Here is a 23,586-nt window from a genome sequence, read left to right as displayed (position 1 = left end):
TCTTGACCTGATTACATAATTATTTTATTAATTACCCAATTTCTTAATCTGTTATACCCTGTGTTACTCTGCCTGTGTGCAGTTTTAATTATTCAACTAACCTCAATGTGAGGATGAACTGTTGCTGTTCATTGTAAAAAAAAAAAAAAATCTAATGAAAACAAAAAATGCATAATGTAGAGCAAGCTAAAATTATCACACAGAAATGAATAAGCCAACGGATGTCTGGAAGGTACAAAAAATTATACTTTTAAATGAATGTACCATATATGCGATTTTTAATGCAACATGCAAAACCTTTTGAATGTTCCTTTAATGTTTTAATGGAAATGGGACTTAGACAAAAAGCAGGTTCAGTGAAGTTAATTCAGAATGGAAAAAAAAACCAATTTTTGAAACGTACATTTTCCTTGTCTGACAAGGGAGGAAATAATATTTGCTTTTATAGTTTTCAATAATGGGATTGAGAGATGTGAGAGACTTTGAGCAGATGACAACTTCTGGCCCAGTTCCTGCCAGCGAGACGAGGCAGAACGGGGCCAGAAGGCATTCTCGTAGCTCCAGACCTCTGCATGATGTAGGCGGCATCAAAGTGGCGTCACCGACACTTCCTCAGAAAGAGCCGGGGGGTAAAAGCCAGGGGGATGATGGTGTATCTCTGTGCCTCTCTCTACATCCTCTCATCCCTCGTCCCCCTCCTCATTCTGAGCCAGCTGTCAGTGGGAGCATGCGGAGGCACTGCACTCTGTCAAACACACTAACAGGAGAGCGAGGGTGGAGAGCGGTGGATGGAGAGATCTGAACGCGGTAACAGTGGCGTGATTAGGCTGTGTGCAGAACAGAGGGTGAAAGAGGAGATCTGGGCTGAAAGATGGGACAAATAGAAAACACAGTAGGGTGATCACTCGAGTCAAAATGACCTCTCAGCTGAGGGACAGATAAGTGGAGGAGGAAGCCGCTGGTTCATTGTCCAAAGGCACGAGATGGAGGAGTAGCTGCATCGTGTCCGAGAGCAGCATCAGACAGGACGAAGATTGACAAGGAACAGCAGCAGGGACCGATCTGGCCTGGACCTTCCCTGCAATCTCAAGTTAAAAATGTATCCCATGGGAAGAAAACATTAGATTTTAATGTAAATGTCTGAACGTGTTCCCTAAAAGCAAATGCGCAAACATTTAAATGGACCCTGAGGCCTGTACTTGGAAGTAATTTCAACATACTCAGGATATCTTATCGCTGCAGTATCTTACTGCAGTCTATGCTGCAGATCTCTGGTGTAAGAAATGTTTATGAAAGGATTGACTCCTCTATCATTCTACACCTGTAACAACACAATGGCCCATTGCTTACAGCGATGACTGAATATGGCTGATCCTGTGTTCAGTAAATGATCATATTAGGATGCATGAGTGAGCTCCACTATCTGTCACACACGCTGTGCACAGAGTGATCTCCAACCACACCTGCTTAAAATGTGTCTGTCCAGCAGCAACCCCCGGTGTTTATTCCTCAGATGAAAGAGAAATGTAGAAAAATCTACTTGAAACTGTTTGATATATTCTTGCACCTCTATATTTTCAAGGTTACATAGCATGGGGAATCACATTCAGTCTCCGCACTGCATTGACCATTTGTACTACTTACAGTTGCATTGTCAATTATAGAGTATTCTGGGTTCGTTGATGATGCTGAATTGTCTACAACACATACGTCTGTGCAAAGTGCCTGGAATGTAACGTGCAGGTTAGCGCCGGCTGTAAGTCTGCATCGTGACAAAAGCTTCTCTGTGTTGCACTGTGGGGAAATGTCACCCAGGTGCACCGAGGCTGACTCATTAGCGGCGCGGCGCTCTGCAGCAGTGGATCATAAATGGATGTGGAGTGAGCCCTGGGCAGCCTGAGATTTTACTCAAAGAGCAAAAATCGATAGGAAACAAAACTGTTACTTCTACTTCATTACAGCTCGATGAATTTATGATCAGGACTTTCCTCACGAAGTTTATCTCATTTCAGCACTTGCAGGTCAGGTGTTGTTGTTGGCGCTGTCTCGTGGGCACACAATGCACCGTGTGACAGCTTGAGGTTTTCAATAGTTCAACCTCGCAGCATCCTTGTACCTCCCTGACGTCCTCCCTGCAGCCAGAGGTGCTTTGGAAAACATCTAATTTAAATCCTTACTGGTGCTTTACTTGTTCTGGGAGGAGCCGACCGACAGCTCTCACAGCACATTGTGCATTTATTAGACTGCAATGCAATCATTAATTTTAAACTAATATCCTCATCTTCTTTTTATTGTTTCGATCCTCATTTAGCAGCCTACACAGCAAATGGCCTCCTATTAGTGTGTCACTAATATCTCCCAAAAGTGAAACACTTACAGGAGACAAATAGGATTGCTCATTAAACTACTCAGCCAGGTTAGATTGCCCTAATGCACTGCACAGTACGAGAGGAACTTTGTTTTGGTTTTTCTCCCCCTCCGGACTCAGTGCAGACAGATGGACCCAGTGTGATGTCACATTAGTGTCATAGCTTGCAGTTCACTACTCCCGGGGTGGCGGGTACGGTAAAGCCTGGTGGGTATAATGTGTGTCAATAATGGAAAAAAAAAGCCAACGAAAACCTGGAGAGCAGAGAGAAAATCCTAAGGAAATTGGCCATTTGCAGTTGGTTGCAATTTTGAAAATAGCCTTGATGAAAAAATAGTATTTTGCCCAATGCAGCCCAGTCACTGATATAGAAAGTCATATTAAACCCAGAAAATAACCTGTGTCGCTGCAGCCCCCAGGTGACCGGCCTCGCTAGATTAAGATTAGTTATTTTGTGCACAGCTTTTTCTGCTCGACCATATTTGTTTTTCGCTGATTAATGGCTGTAATTTGTAGGAGATCTGTGGTTCAGCTGTAAAGCCTTGAGGAATCTGTTTGCTTCATATTGTATAGGCCTAAATGTTCTCAAGCTATGGAAAAGCATTATTTGATGATATAGGGAGCAAGATATTAAAAGGGACCTATGTATTCATAGCTTTCCTGGCAGTGTTTGTGGTGCTAGTAAAGTAATACTATAATAATAATTAAACTCTGCTGTAACTATATATATGTTGCTGAGCCCCCCCGAAGGTTTGAAGAAACCATGGCTCATTTCCGCTGTTGCTTTAAGCCCAGGAAAGCCTCTTTGTTAACGAGACACCACTTAGGTCATCTCCCAGTGAGACGAAGACCAAATTTAATTTCATCACGAGCTGGTGTGGATTCAAATCTTTGCATTGTCATCTGTTTGTATTATTATTTTTTTCTCTCCCTCTAGATAGCGCTCGAAATGTATTCTCTGCCTCCCAGAATAATCCTTAACCAGCAGAGATAGTCAAAGAGAAAAGTTCCTTTGAGATAGGCTACTCAGGAAAATTGAAAAAGTTATTATTAATCCTGCTGCCCTGGACCAACGAACACGCATGCATCATACACACACACACACACACATACACACACATGCAAGCCAGCAACACACGCCTACACAAAGACAAACTGAAAGAATTAAATGATTTTTTTTTCCCTTCTGTGAAACATTGGAAACAAGCCCATGTTACTCCTGGGATTTGAAAAAAAAAAACATTGCATATTTGAGAGAGCAGTGACAATATGAAATATAAGAAGCAGTATAAAGACTTCGATGAGATGAATACCAGGGTAAATGTCGTAGAATTTATATTATATTAAAGTACAACATTGCCTATTTTCTTCTTTTTCTTCTTTAAAGTTTTTTTTTTCCATATTTTTTAGGCGGGTTTGATGACAAAGAATCAACAAACTCAGCTGACAAACTCGACGTTAACATGGCAAACAAACATTAAACAAAGGAATGAAATAATAAAGTAATTCCATATGAAGTTTAGGTCAAAGTCGTAGAGTCCAGGGATATGACATTAAAACGTTCATAATGACGAGATAAGATCACATCAGATCAGATAAGGTAGGATGTGCACCTCATTGATCCTCCTTTCAATTGACACAAGTAGTTGCTTAAGGGAAAATAATTGTATATACAAGATATACAATAAAAATAGAAATGAGGCTTTTTTTCTAAATGTCAAATTGTTTCGTGCTGCGCAATTTGCTGAAATTCTTTTCAAGATATGATGAAATGTTGCATAATTAATTGCATCCATTTAAGTTGGAAAAAGGGACTGTAGAATTTAAATCATCTATGTGCTTGTGGCACTCATTCTGCCAGTTTTCACTGCTTCATGATAATTACAGCAGCATGCACTTGTGTAGTGACTTTATAATGGCAGGGCTGTATGACCTAACATACATTTATATAGCGTGTGATAGTTAAATTACCGGTGTATACATCGCAGCAGCAACACTTTCTTTATGTGCTTTTAATACCCCACATTGTTTTCTATCCAGGGACTTAATAATGGAGTCAGCTACAATAAAACACGGCGCTCAATGCTTTTGCAAACTACAGAGGTTATTGATCCCTCCTCAGTGAGAGTGGCTGGAGTGGGCTGGGACGCTCCGGAGATATGGAGGAGGGAGGAGGAGGAGGAGAGAGGGGAGGGCGCAGGATGAGAGAGGGAGGGATGGAGAGAGGAAAGAAAAGCGCCTGCATCCATCACTCTCTCTCTCCTCCCTGTGACGTCGCTCGGACTGGTCCCGGGCTGCGCTGCTCTCTCTCTCTGGTCCCGTCTCAGGACCAACCCACTGGAGTTGTCTGCCTCCACCATCCTCCTCCCAGGCTGCGGTGCGGTGCGGTGCGGTGCGGTGCGGTGCGGTGCGGTGCGGTGCGGTGCGGTGCGGTGCGGTGCGGTGCGGGTACCCGGTGTCCTTCTGCTCCACGCTTCTTGTCCCACATACATCAGCCAAGTGTGTGGTTTTTTTTTTTTCTTACCAGCACTCTCTGCCTGAGGAGACGGGGGAGAGCCCGAGGCGCTGAGTGAGAAGAAGGAGAAAGAGAGAGAGAGAGAGAAAGAAAGAAAGAGGAGAAGAAGAAGAAGAGAAGAGGTCGCCGTGCTGTCCCTCTCCAGATCCGGGGCTCAATCTCCGCCGAGAAGATGCTGAGAATAGCCGGTGTGTTGGCTGTAGTGGCTCTGGGGCTGAGCGCCGCTCACACCAAAGGTACGTGGGTGAAGGACAACTTGCTTTGTGTGGTGCGCATCTGCGTGTGCGCTATGGCTCTGGTGCATGTTGGCTGTGTGTGGATGGAGAGACATGTCCATCATGCACCCTGAGAGCTGGACCATCTCATATCAGCTGCTCTCTCTCTCTCTGTGTGTGTGTGTGTTTGAGGATCACTCCTTAAGAAAATGATAATTGTCCAGTGCTCCTCTGGGACTCATGGCTCCTGATTACTACACTGCTCTTCCAGTAGCTCTTGTGTGTATTTGTTTTATCGTCGCTGGCATCCACAGGCTACAGCAGTTCTTCTGAGACTTGTGCTTCAAGTGGTGCTTCGCTGCTGTGACCTTATTATAGCCTAGTTGTTGTGGGAGGCGGAAGTGATCTCATGTTGGACCTGCGGTTTTGCATCATCTTCTCATTTATTGCAACATTACTGATACCCTTTGTCTGGAGCTGGACTTGGGGAACCACATGGGTGGGTGTTAGTGGACAGGGGGTGTAAGCAGGTAAGATCTGTTGGTGATTTGAGAAAGTGGAGCATGTGTGAAGTCTTTTTTGTTTTTTATAAAAATGAAATGAAGTAGAATTGCTTTTCAGCATGTTTGAAATTGAAAGAATCATCATCGTAACAGTGGTGTTTGTTAGAGCACGCTCGTCCCATAATTAGTCTCGCTGAGGATCTAAGGAGGGCACTCACTTAAAACACAATCCACACAACTCAGTCGGATAAATTTGCACATTTAAAAGAATAAAGATGAGAAACAGACCTGCAACCCGAGCGACGGCTGTGAAAGCTGGTAACATGACGGCGCTCAGATCGTGGGCATGTTGTCAAGTTCATTCAAGTTCATGCAATTTCAGAATAAAAGCTTTCACAAATCCACTCAAACAGTAATGAAGAAACATGTATTAGTTACATATGTAAATTAAAACAGGGCTGTTATTTATCAGTACAGGCTCATTTAATGCACAGCTGCAATTATCTCATTTAAATTCCAAAGCATGTGAAGAATAATCCCCAAAGCAACATACTGTATATGTGATGATGGCGCCCAGCTGTCGTACATGTGTGCCATACTGCTGGCAGCCAAGTTCATTTTTAGGTCTAACGGTTCTAACCCCACTGCACCGGGACCTATCAATTCTCCAATGAGCCTGGCATGTGCTGTGGGTAAACGCTGCAACAGGTCGCTGCTAATCAACTCCCTGTGGGCCGAGACTGGCTTTTTCCACAGCGATAAGGTGACACCTGTCAGTCACGTCTGGCAGCAGAGACACACCTCAAGTGTAATAAACTGTTCATCCTCCTTGCCTCCTCGCACGCTGGTTGTCTGGCTGTATGCAGCTGGAGCCTCTGTGGCAAGGAAAACCTATGCTGATGGTCGTGCTGCAGGCCGTGACCCGGAGCAGAGGTCAAGTCTCTTTTCTTACCTTAATAGGATTTACCTGCAAGAACCAATGTGATGAGGATGGATGTGCTGTGCTCATGGATCTGTGTGCCTGTAAACTCCCACAGTCTATTTGTTACCTCTCTGGGTATACTACATATTAACCTGTTCACATATTTTTTCATCGAGTAATACATTTATATTTGCAGCTAATACAGTAATAAATAACTGAATAGTTGCATTGTAAGTGTTGATTTATTATTCTTTTTCTGTGTCCAGAGCTTGGCTGTGAAGTAAACAAATTACTGCCAAGTCAATGGGGGTGGAAAAACCCAGCACACCATGGTTCTAATTGATTCCCCAGGGCCACTGTACAGTGCAGTTAAATCCAGGAGAAAATAAAAGTGTCTCCCGAATCTGTCTGCGATCTGCTGCTACACTGACCTACTCTTTTCTCTCGTTTCCTGTCACAGCTGGCAGGAAGCAGAACCCCTGGGAAGCATCAAACCTCAATCATTTCCCTTTTTTTTTTTTTTTACCTCCCCTATCGGTTTTTCTGTCCTTCAGTCTTTTAAATGACAGCTGAAATGGTGCGTTCATGTCAAGTATGGCGAAGGATCCGCCTCCGTGTATAGCACACATGTGAAGCTGTTTTCATGAAAACTTTGAAGCACCGCTCACCCTGTCATTTTCTGTCGAGCCACAGCTTCATTCCAGGGATGCGTGGACGTGCAACGTCCTTAAATCGCCATGACCCTCAACTGGTGGACAGATGAAAGCGTGCGTGTGTGTCCAGAAGCCTGCGCGTCTCCTTAGTTTGTGTTTTAGTCAGTAATCGGAGCTAGCGTGAGTTCTGACATCTCTGTCAGTGTGTGTGTGGGTTTGCCGATGCACATGCAGGGAGAGTGATAGAGTGCGGCCAACATGTTGACAGCCGCCAAGTATGCAAAAAAATGTGCAAGGAGGTGATGTCGTTTACAAAGGAATTATTGCATTCACAGATACAAGCTGTGGCTCAAACGATTTCCCCAGGACCGACTGTGAAGCCGCTCGACAGGGAGAATCTTCTGGCAGCGAAGCAGAAAGAGCTATAGAGTTTTTGCCAGTGCTGCCCCGGAGCCCTGCTTTTGTGTAATTCCAAGCAATATGAACTCTGAATTTAGATAGCTCATTACCAGCGCAGTGTATTTTAATTCAGCTACCCACTGTGTGTCTCGTTGTTGGTGGAACCTTTTTGCTGCTTTATTATATCCAGATAAATATGCTGTACATTTATGTCCGTAAACAGGTCTTTGTAAGAGGACTCTTGGTAACAATCTCCAGGCTGTGGCTTCACTCCCACTTGTGAAGTTGTGGGATTATTTCACGCAGGTCTTAAAATGTATGGTTTTCAAAATAAGGCTTCTGTACGTATGGCTGGTTGTGTAAGCCGGTGCTTTTGAGTGTGCTGGGTACAGAAAGCCAAGGGGATAGTCATTTGAGGATCCCATTAGCAAATAAAAAAGTAGGGAGGAGAGTTGGCAAAAAAAAATACAGAAGGGGCTGTTGACTGAAAAACAGAGGTAGATTTATATCCCCCCCCTTTGGAGAGAGGAAGTCCATTATGCGAGCTCTCGATAAATCATCAATGCTCTGGATGTGGCACAAATTCAGTCCAGTCTGCCGCGGTCAGGGGAGCCAGGGCTCGGCGACACGGAGGAACGTCACAGCGCCGCTGATCTCTGTATTTTACAAGAAGGTGGGCTTAGTCACCACGGCTCTGATCCCGGCTCTGATCCCGGCGCAGATCTACCGACATCAGAGACCAAAGACAGAGGCAGGGCGGATAAGTTTAAGCTATCGTCTTCAAACAAAGCGAAGAAAAAGGGTTCCTGTGATCCTGTGATTACTGACACTAGATCTGCAGCACGCCCTGTGACTCGATTATCACACAGCCCCTCGCAGCATATTGAACCAATGCTAGTTTTTACAAATTCTAATGAGATATCAAGCCGTTCCTCTCTGACTCAGTGTTAATTATCAGATGAGTGTGTAGTAGCGTTGAGAGGGTGTTTGTTGTCTGCACAGGAAGTCACAGCTGAAAAGGAGTTTTGTCTCTGATAACTATTTTCTGATCTGAGTTCAGCAGCGCCGAGCCAAGGTATTCCACCGTAGCCTTCGTCCAGCTGTTCTCTACACGCAGCATCCGACTGCTTTAGTTCTACCTCTCGTCTCGTCCAACACTATTGTCTTGTGGAATGGAAGGAGGAAGGGAGTGTGGGGGTGGTGGTGGTGGTTTGGAGCGGAGTCGGTGTGTTCATGCTCGTAGTTCAGTTGTTGACTGAACTGGGTGCATCTTACAGTGAGTGTGGGTGTTTTCATCTCTCGCTTCCTTTTCTTCCTGTTTTCCCTCTCCTCTCTTCTCTCTTCGTCTTTGAGTGGTCATGGCGGAACATCCTCGGCAGCAGGTATCACTGATTTGCTGTACAAAGAGTAAGGATCCCCTCAAACCTTTATCAGAACAAGGAGACCTTTCCTGGATGTGTATGACTCCCCACAGGAACCGCTTGATAAAGAATACGTGTTTTTTATTTTCCGTTTTTTGTTTTGTTTTCACTTTTGTTTCCTTATTCCTTCCCCTCCCCCATTTTCTCCCATTTTTTCATATCTCTTCCTCCATAATTTAAATGTACTTTTTAACCTGTAACCCCATGGGTTAGTGGGTGGGTGGGTGGGAATGGGGATTTCAGTTTGTCAGTATGTTTCATGAATAATGCCTCCTTGTGAATTGAAGCCAAAGGCACATGCTTTCTAACATTTACTTTTGTGGAAGAAACAACTTTGAAAATCAATAAATATGTTTGCAAAAAAAAAAAAGAAATGCAAGTTAAAAGGAAAAGAGGAAAAAAAAAGATTCTGCTGGTTCTTTTTGAGATTTGTTTGGAGAAAGGACAGACAAGAGAAAAGAAATGGATATTAAACTTGAACAAATCCACCATATTTTAGCTTTCAGAGATTTGTAATCATATCACATGATAAATGTTGAAAAATACCTTTCATAGTCTTGATATCTATATTAGGGGTGAAAGGTTAATTAAGATGTATTATCATACGTTCCTGGTCAAACCAGACCGAGGAAGCATGTAGCAAAAACCCAACTGAATGTACTCAAGCGGTTAAAGGTGAAATTTGTATGATAAGTAACTTTTAATTTAGATGTTAGCTTGGGCAACTGGTTTAGACCTTTGCCTACTTATGCAGAAAAAATACCGCTACTAGCTAAAACGTTGTTTCAAGCAAGTAGTACGGCCATTAGTCATTCACGACCATAAGCCTGGTCACATAAGACTAAATAAGACGGTACTGATAATTGTGGCTGATATTGATTTGAGCAAGCGGTTTGGAAAAGCCTACATTTACTGAACAGCAGCAATTGTGATGACAACAAAAAGCTCAAAGCTAAAGCTTAGTTTAGCAAGACCACACGTTAAAGAGACATACGTTGGTGAAATGTGATGTTTTACACAAGTGTATTAAGTTAGTTAACAATAGCCATCATAAGCTACTGGTCAGACTGGTCTAAATAAGGTTTCAGTTATAATTGTATTGAATCGAGGAAGAGTGTATTGCTTGTTAGTTGAACTTTTTTTATTTGAAATGAGATACACCTCAAGGCCAAACACACGCAGACACTACTCCCATATGTTGTTGTCGAGCATTTTAGCCCAAAACCATGAGGATTAATCTGCTGCTGCAGAATAAAAGCCTCCATTCTTGTGGAAAGATTTTTGAACCTGGCTGCAGGGATTTGCTTCCATTCAGCTACAAGAGCATTAGTGAGGTTCAGACATTAAGGCTCGCAGTTGGTGTTTGGGATTGAGGTCACTGCACACGGGCATGGCTGCATTGTCTTTCCTTGCTTAAACAAAGGTGAAGGTACTCTGAAATATCATAGCACATTTTTCATTCAACATTTTTTGGAAAAGAATGAGGACTTCATGTGAAGGTCATTAGTCAACAGATACAAATTTTGACAATCAACAGAAATGTGAGTGTCGATATACAATTGTCTCTATTGTTACCTCCACAAAGGCGTTTGTTTTCACCTGTGTCTGTTTGTCTGTAGGTTAGTTGGCTGGTTTGGTTGTCAGCCTGATTGCACAATAACTGCTAAACATATTCCCATGAAATGTTCTTTAAGATTTTGAGGCAGGGAATTTCTGGACATTTTTAGCGATTGCGCAGGAAACAATCTTCAAGGGACTTATATGAGTTTATTTCTGCTTTTTATTTTAGTGTCAGAAATAAAAGACATAGTCAAGGCTATAAATTACTTTTAAATTTCCTGTCCAGGAATTGTTTATGCAAAAGTGCACACCTATGTGTGAGCTTGTGTGTCTGTGTCATCACTGCAGTGACACACTTAGTGTCTTCAGGATAAGATGCTTTAAGTGCACTATAACATGCTGATTCCCCTTTCATGGCCTAGTACATGCAGTAACCAACTGACACACACACACACCAAGTCTTAACCCTCAGACAGCCCATTGAAAAAGTGAGGACCGGCCAAAATGACCTCACTTTCCAAAGATTTTCTCAATCTGCAAGGTCTATACTTAAAATGGTCCTCACAAAGATATATAAGAACAGGGACACATGCACAGGCTCTCCAGGATTTTCAAGGGACTCCTTGTGCCACCACTTCAGTGCTTCTCTCATCCATTTGCTCCTGTTTCCAATCACTTACTTCTAGTTCAGTCTCACCGGCTCTCTTCTATATTTCAGTGTGAGGCGACGCAGTGATGACACACAGACACACACACACACACACACAGACACGCTCATACACTGTGATGAGTAGCAAAGGGTTACACAGACAGACAGTGCCTGACCTGTCCCTCTCTGCCAGCTGGGTCTAGGTGACCTCAGAGGAAATGAACAGAGGGAGAAGATAGAGAGAATTAGAGGACGAGTGAGAGGAGAGTCAGAGAGAAAGTTCCAGATCCTTGTCTCAGTGACTCATAAATCTTCACACTTGACAAGTGGAGCACTCTGGGATGAATGCAGACATACAGAGAGCTCTTTGCTTTCAGTCTAGGCATTTACTTTATGTGACTTGTATGCATATATATATATCGTTACCAGCCTCCTATTAATAATGGAAATACACAGTTAAAGGAATAGTTTGAAATGTGTGAATATTGGGATGACTTCAATGTCAGCCAAGAAGTAATTAATAATAATAATTGTACCTTTTCTTGCCTTTGTGATTCTCGCTCTCTCACACTATGAGATGTTTTAAAGCCAGTGTAAGGATACTGCGGCGCCACATGCCTAGGACAGCTCCATATTCAGGTCAGCCCCGCGCGAGCTTTAGTTGCCTGCTTCAGCACTGCAACTGGCAAACACATGCTCTTCATTGTGAGTCTGCACACACAACACCATTAAAAAGTCTCAGCACCATGTATTTGCTAATGGTTTGCAAGGCTGATGATTATCCACAGGTTGCGGGCTGCCGCTAAACCCATATTAATCAAGTGGTAATTGTTATTTTCTTCATTAGTCTACTTCTTCCCTCAAAGCCTGACACAAACACGCACACAACACTACTGGTCCCTGTGCAATTTTACCTTGATTATTGTGTTAAGTGCTCGTCGCTTGCATGTCTGTTCAACTATTTGTGCTCATTTTCAATAAATCCGTCCATTTCCCCATGAAGGGAACAGTTGTTATCCCATATGCCAGCCACTTACGAGCTGAACACGAGCTGGCAGAGCTTATACCTTTACACCCCCAAAACTCATGTACTTACACTAATGTATAAATAAACATATGCTGTTGCTTTACCATGGACGCTTCATCTATAAAAGTTCGTGGCATAAACACATTCTTCTTCTTCTACACATTCAGCTGCACTGACTCATCGTGCTCAGAGCTTTTCGACAGTTAAAGCTCCTTCAGCAGCAGGTGCACGGATACATCGGCCCTGATAAAAGCTGTGTTATTTAGTTCTGGTTGTTGTGAGTTACAGCACTGGTGTCAGCACCCCTGGCGTCAGTCCAGCATGCCAACAGATGCTACAAAGTCTGTCACACTTCTGCAGTGGTTATGACGTGTTGTGATTGGAGAACAAGCCTGCCTGGCTTACGCCTATACATCATTTCTCCTCTGCTCTTATCAAACCGCTGCTTCTTTCTTTTCCTGCCCACTGAAATGTGAGTTTATATTTATAAACCCAAACATTTAGTCTTGCGCAACACTGTATTATCAAACCCACTTATGTTTAATGTGTTGATCCTAGATTACTAGAGAGGCTTTGCATATGCCATCACTGCTGTTGTTTTGATGGCAGAGACGTGTTCTTATCCCGGTTTAGAAATATTGTATGTGTTCTCAGAAAATTGCGAGACAACTGACGGGCTGATCACACACAGACATGAGGTGAATGCCTGGTCCAGCAGCCGTGGAGCTGTCCACGGTGCTGAAAGCGGACGTCCTGGAACATTTTGTCTTTGCATTGATTAGCCCGTGCCTCAGTATAAACGAGCATTTGCACATATATCAGTGTGCTGTGGTGTCGATAAGTGAGAACACACCAGGGACCTGACAGCCTGTCACAGCTATGATAAGGCTGAGCAGTGAATGATGAGAGACAGATGGATGGGTGAAAATGATGAGGGAATGTGCAGCATCTCAATGATAGGGCTAAATGCTGATGTTTGAACAGGTACCTCTCGCATAGTGACACATGTTTTGCTCTTCCCACTGCTTTAAAATCATTGCCATGGATATGCATGCACTAAGATAGAGCGACATTTGAATGAAAATGCAATGGATGCATACAGTATGTGAAAAAAAGTTCTGAGATGTGTTAAGTCTGATAATTAAGCTCCTCATCTCTGATCTGCCCCGTTAAGACTCTCAATGATCTCTTGAAACTCTTTGGATTTCATTCAGACTTTTGTTTTGGTTTTGGATTGACTTGCATTTTGACTTTGAACATATTATTTCCTTCTTTACTTTGTAGTTGTCTCCCTCTTCCCCGTGTATCCAGCTTGTTTTACTTCCTGTCTTTATCCCATTTACAGCTCCTGGCATGTTTCAGTGGTTCAGTTATCCCTGCCTCCCTCCTGTATTTAGTCTCTGTGCTCCCGGTCCTCCTTGTCAGTTTTATCTTGTCAGTCCTGTTCAGTTTGCTTTGGTATTGTCTAGTCCTTTTCTGTCCCATGCCGTTTTGACTGTGCTTTACTTTAGTTTTTTTCATTGGTCTTGGATTTTCTAAGTTTGTGTTTTCTGCTGGAGTTTTTCCCACCGTCAGCCTGTAAGCTACTCTTTGTTTTTAAAGAACTACAGTGCACATTCCTGTCTCTGTGTGTTTGTGATCAAAAAGACAATATACACACACAATGTTAGGATGAGGACTCGTGACCACATGTAGGATGATAACATGCAAATAAACAAAGTAATGTGCCAACAATGGGAAAGAAGAAGAAGAAGACTACTGCTAGATAACTAGATCCAAATGATGTGTGCCCTATACGAGATACGTATAAACTCCAGTTTTCAGGAGATTTATACACAAAGTACTGATTGAAAATATAGGAACAGGAGTGTGTGTGTGTGTTTTCTTTTATCTGTCCACGACACCCTCCTGAGCCTCAGGGCCACCAAGCCAAGAAACATAAAGCATCTAAAAATAAACAGTGTTCCAACAGTCTGAAGTGTATTGAGTTGTAGCCAACGATTCTCACATACCGGCTGCTCTGCCATATTTTCAACCCACTGTAGAAATCTAAGTGCAATGATCCATGAATTCTGCAGCTTTGTGATGTTCGCGGTGAAGTGTGTTCACTCCGTGTGTGTATACTATAATTTATGAAAGGCAAACAACTCGAAACTTGAAATTTGTCCATGTACTATCGTGTCCTTCATTCACAGACATCTGATTGTTTGTTCAGTCATACACACATGATGCATGAAAACGCACACACACACGCACAGGTGGAGCGTTTGAAACGAACAGGTGGGACCAGCTTTGTGTAGATGCCCTGTCACGGATGCAGCAATATTATCCTTCCGCTGTAACTAGGCCACTGACACACACACACACACACACACACACACACACACACACACACACACACACACACACACACACACACACACACACACACACACACACACACACACACACACACACACACAAACACACAAGCATTGCAAGCTCCTCCTCTCCCTCCTGTAAAGGTGCACCCCAGTTCCCTGTGGCTGTTGCACAGGCTCAGTAATTGCATGATCAAATGTGTGTGTGTGTGTGTGTGTGTGTGTGTGTGTGTGTGTGTGTGTGAGTTTACCTGCGTCTCGGTCAAATCCTGAGGGACATGAACTCTCTGCTGGGTTGTTTCATTTTTAACGGGACGCTCAGGGCCTCATTTGTCCCTGTGTGTTTTGGGAGAAATCACCAAGGTGCTCCCATCTCCGGGAAGCAAGAGAGAGATAGATAGAGAGAGAGAGAGAGAGAGAGAGAGAGAGGCTGCACTGAGTGTCTGTCAGCTCTGATGAGCCCAACAAGCTGTAATATTTAGGCAAAAAAAAAAACACAATTCCACAATCTGATTGTTTTTTAAACCTGTATGTTTGGACATGTTGTCATTATAGAGCAGTGTAGCTGCTGCTGCTGTAGCTGATACTTGTGTCCTGCATCTCTTCATCCTGTGCTCCTCTGGTCCTGCAGCTGACAGCAGCCTGGCTGTAACAGCTCCCCCTCTGTTACTGGGAGGAGGGAGGAGGATCTGGGTCACCGTGTACCTCCTCCTCCCACTGCTTTGCATCCTTTCACTCCCTCTTGTTCCTCCTCTGTCCTTCCTCCCTCCACCTTACCCTCCCTTCCGTGTTTTTTGTGCTTATCAGTCTCTGTCTAACCTTTCCGTCACAAATTTAATCTGCCCTCTCTTGTTTGTCCTCTTTGCTCTGCATTTTTTTACGTGCTTCTGCTGGGTTTACCTGGTGTAGCATTGGTATGGAGGTAATTACCAGCGGCGAGGCTTAGCCAGGTCTTATCACGCTGTTCTCTTCTTTCCTCTGGATACGCTTTTTCTGTGGAGATACTCTTTTTGGAAAGGCTTTGGGTTAAAGGGACTTTCATAAGCTACCATTTGAACCTGTCTTATTGTTTGGTTTTGCCCTCGGAGTCGTTTTTTGTTGACTTTATTAAACTGGCTGTGCTTCATCAAGGCCAAACCTACCCTGAAGAGAGAGCTGAGCACTGACATGCGCTGTCAAACACAAACATTCTGACAAGCACATGATATGAATACTCTCCACGCATTTCCCTGTTACACATGCAAGACATAAAAACATGAACATGTGTAGACTCCCAGGTAGCCTGAAAATTGCACACACGCTCTCTCTCTCTTGCTTGCTCTCTCTCTCTCTCTCTGTCTCTCTCTCTCTCTCTCTCTCTGTGTTGCTAGAACATGTTCGGACATCACAGGCTAGAAGCTAATAATAGGGTGATGAATAATTAACATGCGATATTCATTCATTAAACAAAAAAGGACACACATTCTCTCTCTCTGTCTCTACTGCCCCCCACCCCTTCTTCACACTCCATGCCCTCTATTTAAATATCTTGTCACTACTGTATTTTAACATGCATGTGCATGCGTGTGTGTCTGTGTGTGTCTGTATGTGACGGTCACTCATGTCTCTAACCAGCACATCATCATTAAACCATGACTCCACCCCTGCCTCACTCACCACTCCTGCCTGTTTGCTTCTCGTGGTGTGTTGTGGTTATAAGTCCGAGCTTTTCATTACCTCTACCTCCATGTGTGCACGTGCAAAGGTAGGCACGGCGTGGTCAGTGCGTTCATGCATGTTCATGAGTGTGAGTGTGTGTCGGTCTTGGCCCCCTTGAGTTCTCATTATGGAAAGAGTGGATGCCCTAGCCCACCCTTAACATCTGTCTCTGAGAGTGGACGGGCCCTATACCTAGCTCTCGGCCAGGAAACACCCTGAGACAAGAGGCCGCTCTGTGTTTCTATGAAACGAGCCAGGCCGCAGCACCTCTCGCTCTGCGGAAAACTTCAGTGCTGTCCACGGGTTACACATTGCATGTAGCATTTCATTAGCACAGGCTCTGACGGGTCATCTTTCTGTGTCTGTCTGTGGCTGATCGACAACAGTGCGTTGAACTAAGAATAAACAGGTGAACAGCTTTTTGTGCAGCAGCGGTGCAGCTCCAGCTTCTGTAGACTGAGTCCAGCATCTGGTCTTTACCTGCTGCAGCTCAATTAGTGTCACACAAAAAACTGCAACCAGCCTCATCACAGGCAAATAAACAGCTTTTTACACACAGGCAGGTTTGGAACTCTATCAGTATTAATTCAGTCTCAGTTTATACATGTATGTGGGGACACTGAACATTGGCAGATTAGTTTTTGGCTGTTTTATTATTCTAGTATTGGCATCAGTCCCAAACATTTGGGGAATTCAGCTCTTGTTTTAAAAGAAAACTTGACTTTGTAGAATCAAATCGAGAGCAACTGGTACTAAAGCTTTCATAGCTCCTCACAATGACAGATGGTGGAAAGAGTGGAAAGAAAAAAAAAAAGATAACTTTGAGCACGTCTGTCCTCTTGAGAAAAGCCAAAGAGAAAATAAACACAGTGACACCCACCAGAGAGCAGCGACATATTTCATCATCGTCTTCATGACATGGAGCATGAGCTTATGAAAAATGTGGAGGAACACAAATTACTACACACAGTCCCTTTAATATTTAAAGAGATTACATTAAAATAGAATGACAAGGCTGTGCTTGGAAAACACTTGGCTGACTTCTAGCAAGAATTTCCTCCTTTGTTTTTTTAAGTGTATATTCATTCATTTATTCATCAAGGAAACAGAAATGCATTATTTCCAGCAGCACACTGATAATATTCACAGTGCAGAGCTAAGCACATGTCTGGTTTGCATCGGACTCCACTGCTGTGTTGGTCACTGAGGAGCTCTGTGGAGTGAGTGGGGGGTTTGCTGCCTTGCTCAAGGACACTATGATAGTAGCTGTTGAGAGGGAGCAGAGTTATATCTTCTAATTTCTTCCATGCTAATTTTTAAAGATAAGTTTTGATGATAACACATCAATCCATTCATCCTTACATCATCTCTCTGCAGCTAGTCTCAGCTGACACTGGTCGAGGGGCAGGGTACATCCTGGAGAGTTTACACGATGCAACAATAAAGTCAACATCTCTTTGTTAAGTGTGCTAATGTGTCCACATGTTACACACTAACTGTGATATCTGACAGGCATCAATTTGATGCTTTAACAGCCGGCACTCTTCTGGAGAGGTCCTCTGTAATAAGACGTGGCCTGTGCCACTTGATCCCAGAGGTGCTGAATTATGGGCTTGAGGCCAGGGCCCTTTCACACAAGGGCTGATGCTGTTAATCAAATGTTTGACCCATTAATAAATAAATGTGTGGGTGAAAAATGAACCGAAGACCTTTGTCATCAGTTTTTTGTTGCTTTCGAACATGGAAAAGTGGCGAGCTCTGCTAAATGAAAACAATAAAAAAACACTGTGAGAAGTTCTGTTTTCTATTCAGCGTGCTAGGTGGAAGAAAGTGTGATTGCTGACTCTGTAAAATCCATCTTCTGCACGGTGTCGTTAGCTTGTCACTGAGCCAGGGAAGGCTGCGTAAATTAACTGAACGACAATTAACTCTACAGTGTAGTTAAAGACTTTAGGCTGCATGGGTTGCATTCAAATTAATCAGAAGTAATTATGCACCAGCAAAGTATGAATTTGTTTGAACAAAGATTTATTTTTGTGTGACGGCATTATTCCAAACCAAACTTGGAACATTAGAACTAAGTCCACTTTCACACATTGTTATGTCCGTACCTTTGGAATTTTCAGTTTAGTTTGAAATGAAATGAACAGGTGAGTAATAAACCAGAATTTAGTCCGACCAAACAAGGTGGGTAGACGCAGCACACGTTGATGATAATGACAGGAAGCAAGTATTAATATCTTAAGTCCATTTCCTGGATTGCAATATGAAACCAAAACTGATGGAACAAGTGTAAACTAAATAACAATAACAATAAAATAAACCATAGAACAGTTATTCCATACTGTGTATGAATATATTAAGATCTAATGACTTAAGTTTAATCAATTACTTTATGGGGGGATTGGAAACAAGCTGTGGTTTGCTGCTTTCAGCAAAGAAATCCTTTTATGCCAGCACATCTGAATAAACACTGAACCAAAATGCAAATAACCATCTTAAACCTCAGCTCTTTGCCCCCCCCCCCCGAAACTGCAAATGATTTGTGCAGGTGTTTCTCCGTCACCATTTATTCTCAGTTTTCTTTGAGTCGGGCTAGAATGTATTCAGAAGATATGAAACAATCCGTCTCTGCTTCGTAAATCCAAAGACATATCTGCCTTCTAATCCTTTACTACATCTCAAAATCACACTTTTATGTTGCAGGAATACAAACAGCTGCTGCCTCTCTCTCGCTCTCTCACACACACATACACAGATATACACACCATTTAAATGTCAATGAATCATCTGCTTCTATGCTGTAGGTCCCCAAACAGATTATATCTGGCTGTGTGGCATCTCCCAGGTGGGATCTTCGGGCACTGGCGGTGGCCACCTGATGCTTAAGAACATATGAAATCATTTTTTGTGTCTTCAACATGTACGTGTGTTTGTGTGTGTGTGTAAGAGAAGTTCTGCTTCACTGGTCTCTGTCCTCTGAGTCTGTCTCAGTCCTGGTGAGTCTCTCTTCATTGTTCTGAGTAGTGACAGATCCCCCCTGCTGCCTAAAGCCAAGAGGGCTGAACACCTGTAGAGGGGCGCAAACACACATCTACAAACACTTGCATCGAGACACATGTCCATTCTTGACGCATCCTCCCTCGTTTGTGTTGTCCTCGTCTTTTTTCATTCTCCACTTATTTACTTACCTTTTCACTTCACGTGTATATGCCGGCGTCTGAATGTTTTTGTTTTGGTGTCAAAAAATGACTAGTCCCCGACTGGGTGGGTAATTTTCCAGTGGATTCTGAGCTTTTATCTGTGCACTCCCACAGGCAGCGGCGTTTATGAATTGACATCGTAATCACGCCTTTGCCACTTTCTCTCCATTTTCTGCACCTTGGGAGGGGAGGCGGGAGGTTTCTGGGTTTGTATGCAGATGCTGCGGGGGAAAAAATGATGGAAATCTGTGACAGACTGTTTTGCAGGAGGGCAGGAGAGGCAACAACAGAGGATAGGTGGGCGACTGACGGACAGGTTGAAATTGAAATAGGGCGAACACACGGAGGCCAGAGGACAGAGGGAGAGAGAGAGAGAGAGAGAGAAGAAGCAGGATGGATACTTTGTTGATTCAAATTTAAAGATGCCATCTTTTTGCATTTTCCATTTAAATACATGTTTAGAATTTCATGTGGAGCCTGTTTTGAATAAACAGAAGCCTCTTCTTCTTTATGTGTTGACACTGACCATCTGTAGCTGTCAATAGATGTTGCAGAAAAACTGAGTATTTGCCTTTCATGTGCAACGAACGACAATAAAACTGCATCGTTCTGCATCCATCACCTTTTGCAGATGCAGGATAATTTACATCCAGAAACACCAACAGCTTATGGTCAAATAAAATCCAAATAAGCTTAATATAGTCACCAAAAACAACACAGACTACAAGGCTGAGATACTGAAGGGATGAATCCAGGGAGCAGGTATGCGGGGAAGCTTCCCAGCATGCACTGGGTTATTGTATTTTCTATTATATTGTCAATGTTCCACTATTTCACACTTCATTTGTTTGAAATTATGAATGTAAGCACCAGGAGTGCTGTGGTGTTCCTATCATGGGAGGGTTTATTTGAATTGGTGTTAAATAAATATATACTGTATTTATATACTGTGTGTATATATATATATATATATATATTTAGCTCAGATGGTGCTGTAAATAACATTACTAAGTCAGTTCAAATGTTTTATGACTCCTCATCACTTGTGCTACTGTTGTATTAAGTTTTATAGTATTTTGTTCAATTTAACTATCGCCACTAATGCACAGTCTTGTTTTAACAGGTCCTCTAGATATCAGATAACAGACTGCAGCTTGTAGAAATGCAGTATTAGAAAAAAGTGAAACTGACATTGATTAGCTTGTTTTTCTAAATATAAACTCAACTGCTTGTCCTCATGAGTGATAGATTATTTTCTATTAGATATGCCGGCCTGATTGACTGTTTTGAGGTTTGTGCATCTAAATTTCACACATGTAGACTCAAGAAAAACCCAAACCCCACATGGGCTGATTAATTGACAGAGCAGAGACCTGATCTGAGAAGAACATAATGCAAAATGCTGCTGACCAAAACAAATGTCAACTCTGAGAAAGATTCCAGCACAAGTCTTGGTGACAAGTGTGTTGGATTCACATCTTTATACTTGAAAAGAAAACCACAGATTGTCCAGAAACAGGAATCTGTGTAAAAGCATCCAGGCGTAGTTGACATGGCGACGGAATGATGCAAATAATCAGTTTGAACCATGTCTCTGTCAACTGATGTTAAAGGTTAGGATCAAGCACGGACTATTAAATATTCTTTCATAAAGTACTGACAGAATATGAAGCAGGGCCAGGTGTTTTTCTTACTGTTCTAAAAGTAAGGTTTCAATTCCCCTGTGGTGGGCAGTTGGATTACCTTTTGTTTTCTTGTGCACCACACCGCTCCCCGCTGAAACAAACCAGCCATCAGGAAAAAAAAACCCTGGGCTTTGTTCAGTCTTCTTCTATTCCAACTTGTTTTTGTCTGTCCTGTATTCTCTGGAGTCTCTGAAGCTGCATGATGAAATACAGAGGTGTGGTTAGCAGTGTCAAGACGCAGATGCAGTAGGGGATTCAAAACCTTTGCTCTGTGACACCACGGAGAGAAAATGTTGTTTGATGTGAAAGCAGTCGTCTCGTACAGTGTGGTACAGCAAAAGGAATGAGGGAATAATCACACTCACAATGTCTGATACACAGATATGCAAACACACACAGCTACAAGATGTGTGCATGTGAATATTTCATTTCCTCTGATCTCTCTCTTTCTATCTCTGTCTCCCTCTCCCTCTTGCAGCCCTTTTTTTTTAAACTCCCAATAAGCACAGTACTTTATCATTCAACCTCTTTATTTGGACAATTAAAGTTAATACGATCCCCTGTTTCACGCCATGTGTTATGATTTCAACTCTCCCAATGTCAATGTCTAGCTGAACAAATGCAGTTTGCCAAAAGCTGCCACATGGACCGGAGAGAGGGCATTCAGTAGCAGAGGGGGTTTGCGGAGGTAGCAAAAGATTAGGGTGCAGTGTTTTACGGGCTCAATTCTCCCCGAGCCATCCTCTGTCCTCTCTATTCCATCTCCTGGGTTTATGGACAGGAAGGTGTCCATAAAGTTACATGGGTGAATGGATGCAGGCTGTAAGTGTGTGTCTGTGTCTGTGTGTGAGCCTGGGTGATATGTGTGTATTTGCTTGCCCTGGGGTTCAGCCACTGCAGGTTTTTCAAGGCTGATACTAATTTACTTTTTTTTTTTTACCCGAGGTTGCTGACAGCAGATATTTCATGATAATATTCAACGTCCTTAAAACTTATATTTAATGTGCCGGGTACAAGAACGAGCCAATATTTTCCCCTATGGTGTTAGCAGAGTACAAGCACTGAAAATGAATGGAAAATATATGAAAAAGGTTATTTGTATAAATTTTAAAAAACACACACAAGTTATAAAGAGCTTTACAGATTAAAAGAGACAGAATCAACGTGCAAAGCAACAAATAAATGTGAGGTACAAGCCACAACATGAAAATCATACATGCGTGAAAAATCTAAAGAAAACAAATCCGAGATGCTTTTTAAAGATGTCCTCTGACTTGGTGTGTGGCAGAAGCTCCTGCTTTCAAAATGTCCTGCTTGAACTGGAGTAAGATGAAGACGGCGAAGATGTTTGTAGAGAAGTGGACGCTGAAGTTCTTATGTGATATTTTCCAAATGTCTTGTTTAGGTGGAATAGCTAAAAATGTTTTGGATCAAAACATATCCCATGATTTCTTACACCTTTACACAGTTTATTGTGTAATTGTGAAGTCAATGAATATATTCTAAGAATGAAAAATGAAGAGAATTTCAGTTTTGTCTGATTTAACTGATTTTGTGGATTCACAAAACAAACTAAAACAATAAATAAATAATATAAGAAAATGCAATGTTTGCCATTTTCCAGCTGTCTCTTCTTGGTCTCTCACCATCTTGAGAGGGAAATGTGTTGCACTTCAGCCTAAATGCTCCACTATGGTTTCCAGCTAGTTGTTCAGCGATGAAGCAGCGACAGTCCGTCTGATTTGTTTCTCCGGGAGGTGCAGCCGTGATCGCCTGTAATATTAGCACAAAGACATATCAGCTATCGACCTTATTGTCACTGCAATAAAAATGCGTCTCGTGTCTCATCCTCACAGACTCTGCCACATTCTACTCTTCGGCATGCATGGTTTATCACTTGGCGACTACCATGCTTCATTCCTTTTCAGCCAGTGCAGTGCCATTACCAGCACCAGCTGCCAGGGGCAACGGGCCGACTCCACGGGATTGGAATGCAGCCGTGTGTGTGTGGCAGGCAATCTGTCGCTTGTTTACACTTTATGTATCACTCTCTAGGTGCTGTAAATCTCTATCGGTGTCTGTCCATGACCATCTCCCTCATCTGCTTCTTCCCCTCCCTCTCTGTCCTCTCGTCCTGCCGCATGTGTATGACGCTATGAATCACCACGTGACACACGCAGGAGCTTCTTCATGTGATGTCCTCTGGTGCACGAGCGCTGGATCCGTCCCACTTCGACATCCGTTAAACTTTGACAGCCCACCAGAAACCGCTATTGATCTGCCTAATGGAAGGCGTGATGCTCCTATCAGCGTGGGGATGTCACAGGACCAGACACAGAAAAATGAACAATGTTTTCCCAGCTGCCTGCTCGGAGATGCCACCTATATTATCGATCTATCACTTAGGC

General features: G+C 42.9%; 1 protein-coding gene across 1 annotated transcript in view; it reads left to right on the top strand.

The window, feature by feature from the left end:
- The first annotated feature begins 4,875 nt into the window (after window positions 1–4,875).
- LOC109634392 (calsyntenin-2) overlaps window positions 4,876–23,586 on the top strand; it is a 224,949-nt gene continuing 206,238 nt past the window's right edge. The window contains exon 1 of the mRNA XM_020094859.2: window positions 4,876–5,119. Within this exon, the coding sequence (XP_019950418.2) occupies window positions 5,056–5,119 (64 nt within the window). The 5' untranslated portion in view covers window positions 4,876–5,055. The remainder of the gene's footprint in view (window positions 5,120–23,586) is intronic.

The sequence above is a fragment of the Paralichthys olivaceus genome, chromosome 11 (genome assembly GCF_024713975.1).
Source record: "Paralichthys olivaceus isolate ysfri-2021 chromosome 11, ASM2471397v2, whole genome shotgun sequence".
Taxonomy (NCBI): Eukaryota; Metazoa; Chordata; class Actinopteri; order Pleuronectiformes; family Paralichthyidae; genus Paralichthys; species Paralichthys olivaceus.
The sequence above is the reverse complement of the archived record's forward strand: the minus strand, read 5'-3'. Positions and strand labels throughout refer to the sequence as shown.